Source organism: Clupea harengus, chromosome 3 (assembly GCF_900700415.2).
Source record: "Clupea harengus chromosome 3, Ch_v2.0.2, whole genome shotgun sequence".
Taxonomy (NCBI): Eukaryota; Metazoa; Chordata; class Actinopteri; order Clupeiformes; family Clupeidae; genus Clupea; species Clupea harengus.
In genome coordinates, this window is record NC_045154.1 from 18,818,393 (window position 1) to 18,820,822 (window position 2,430).

At 42.7% G+C, this 2,430-nt stretch overlaps 1 protein-coding gene across 1 annotated transcript; it reads left to right on the forward strand.

The window, feature by feature from the left end:
* Positions 1-650: 650 nt before the first annotated feature.
* On the forward strand, positions 651-1,940 carry LOC122132800 (beta-1,3-galactosyl-O-glycosyl-glycoprotein beta-1,6-N-acetylglucosaminyltransferase 3-like). Its single transcript, XM_042707425.1, has one exon. It carries the CDS (start codon positions 660-662, stop codon positions 1,938-1,940), a length of 1,281 nt encoding a protein of 426 aa, XP_042563359.1. The 5' UTR covers positions 651-659.
* Positions 1,941-2,430: the final 490 nt, after the last annotated feature.

The window sequence follows — 2,430 nt, forward strand, 5'->3', positions numbered from 1 at the left end:
TGTGACCATGTGACTGCTTTTACAGCTTAGATACTGCCACTGTTCACAGAACTAACCTGCTCCCCCACCTGCATACCGGCTAGGTGGGATTGGTTGAATTTTCTGAATGCATTCAAGCCAAACTAGCCAAGCCTGGTTCTAATTGTTAAGTAGAAAATCCAGATGCCTTGCTCGTTCCTCATTTGCCACAGTGCAAATGCTGATTGCCAATTTCAAATTTGTCGTGATCACCTTTTGATTTAATACAATACCCCTGCCCTCACTAGAGTAGGGGGAACTATATAGTTATAACTACAGCCTTTTATTGTTGTTATTATTGCTGGGGTCATTATTATTGATCGTTTTATTTCATGTTGTTTTAAAAAAATTCTATTTTGTAAGTGTTTAGATATACTCTTATTTAATTGCGCTCACATGCACCCATACACATACACACACACACACACACACACACACACACACACACACACACACACACACACACACACACACACACAGAGTGATGTTTGTAATGCAAATATCACCTTCTGACTAACCCTTGACACTTCCTCCTCCCTCATTCTTTCCAAGGGAGGCAGGTGACATCTTTCCTCAGGTGCATTTGCATTCAGCATTGTCTGTAGAGCACTTCCATTTCAGTTTGACTTAGTTCAAGCACAATGGCTCTGGTAAGAAAACATTTTACAAAAAAGACACTGAAAACTATGTGTATGATATTGATGTGTCTGACTTTTATTTTATGGAAGACCTCGAAACAGAGAAAAACTAAAGACAGGTCTTCAGAGGAACAGAAGGTACAGACTGGGAACCTGGGGGAAATACAGGCATGCTCAGCAATCATTCGAGGAGATGTGGAAGAACTCAATAAGGAGGACCTCAGCAGACTTCTGAAGAAGAGAAGACGTGTCGCTTTGCCAGAGTCTTTCTATCTCAATTCAACAAAGGATTGCAGTGCTTACATCAAAGACAGGGGGTTTCTAACCGTAGCTCGCAGTGGAGAAGAGAGGGACTTTCCTATTGCCTATTCCATGGTGATCCATGAGAAGATCGAGATGTTTGAGAGGCTCCTCAGAGCTGTGTACACACCACAGAATGTGTACTGTGTGCATGTGGACAAGAAGTCTCCAGAAAACTTCATGAAGGCTGCGGAAGCCATTGTTTCTTGTTTTCCAAATGTGTTTGTGGCAAGCAAACTGGAGAGGGTTGTTTATGCCACTTGGTCTCGAGTCCAAGCTGACCTGAACTGCATGAATGATCTGTTGAACTCGACTGTTGAGTGGAAGTACCTTATCAATACCTGTGGAACTGACTTCCCCATCAAAACCAACACAGAGATGGTGCGAGCATTACAAGTGCTAAATGGATGGAACAGCTTAGAGTCTGAGGCAACTCCTGAGTACAAGAAAGCTCGCTGGGAATACCACCACAATGTCACTGAGTCTGGTGTCATCCGGACTGGCATTAAGAAGAGCCCCCCTCCCATCAGTAGCCCAATGTTCTCTGGAAATGCTTACTTTGTGCTGTCGAGAGAGTTTGTGGAGCACTTGTTTAAAAGCCCAGAGGCTAAAGCTTTGCTTGAGTGGGCGAAGGACACATACAGTCCAGATGAGCACCTTTGGGCATCTCTTCAGCGCATGCCAGGTATGCCAGGGTCCAGCCCTTCCAACAACAAATACGACATGACGGACCTGAACTCCATAGCCCGTCTGGTGAAGTGGGTTTCTCTGGAAGGAGACATAAGGAAAGGGGCACCCTATCCTACGTGTGATGGTATGTATAGAAGAGAAGTATGTGTGTATGGTGCTGGGGATCTCAAGTGGATACTAAGCCAGCACCATCTGCTCGCCAACAAATTTGACCCCGAAGTTGATGATGTTGTACTTAAATGCCTGGAACATTATTTGCGCATGAAGACGTCAGTTGGACAATCACTACAGTGACTTGCTGAGGAACTCTACGAAATAAAAGGGTAATTGTTCATTCTTAGGATACGTATTACTTGAACTGTGCACATCATACTATTCGTGCCCTGTTCACCAAAGTTACATAGTGCAATACCAGGCATGCTGTGGCAGTGGAACAGACACCATTCTCCGTATTACAAGTCATTGTACCACCAAAATGAATTTGAAGGTGTTATTTTCAGGTAAAACTGTTACATAATGTTGCTTTAACTCAGGGGTGTCAAACTCAAATACACAGAGGGCCAAAATAAAAAACTGCACCCAAGATGAGGGCCGGACATATTCAAAACATTGGAAAAAAAAAAGATATAATATATTTTTTCATATGTAAACATGAACTTAAGTTTAACATAGGCCTACTGAATCTGGGACAAGCAGCCTAAAGCTTAGGCCTTTTAGTTATTGCCTATAAACACAGAGATCAAATTTCAAAATAAAATAAACATCAGAGGCGTTCATTTCTTAT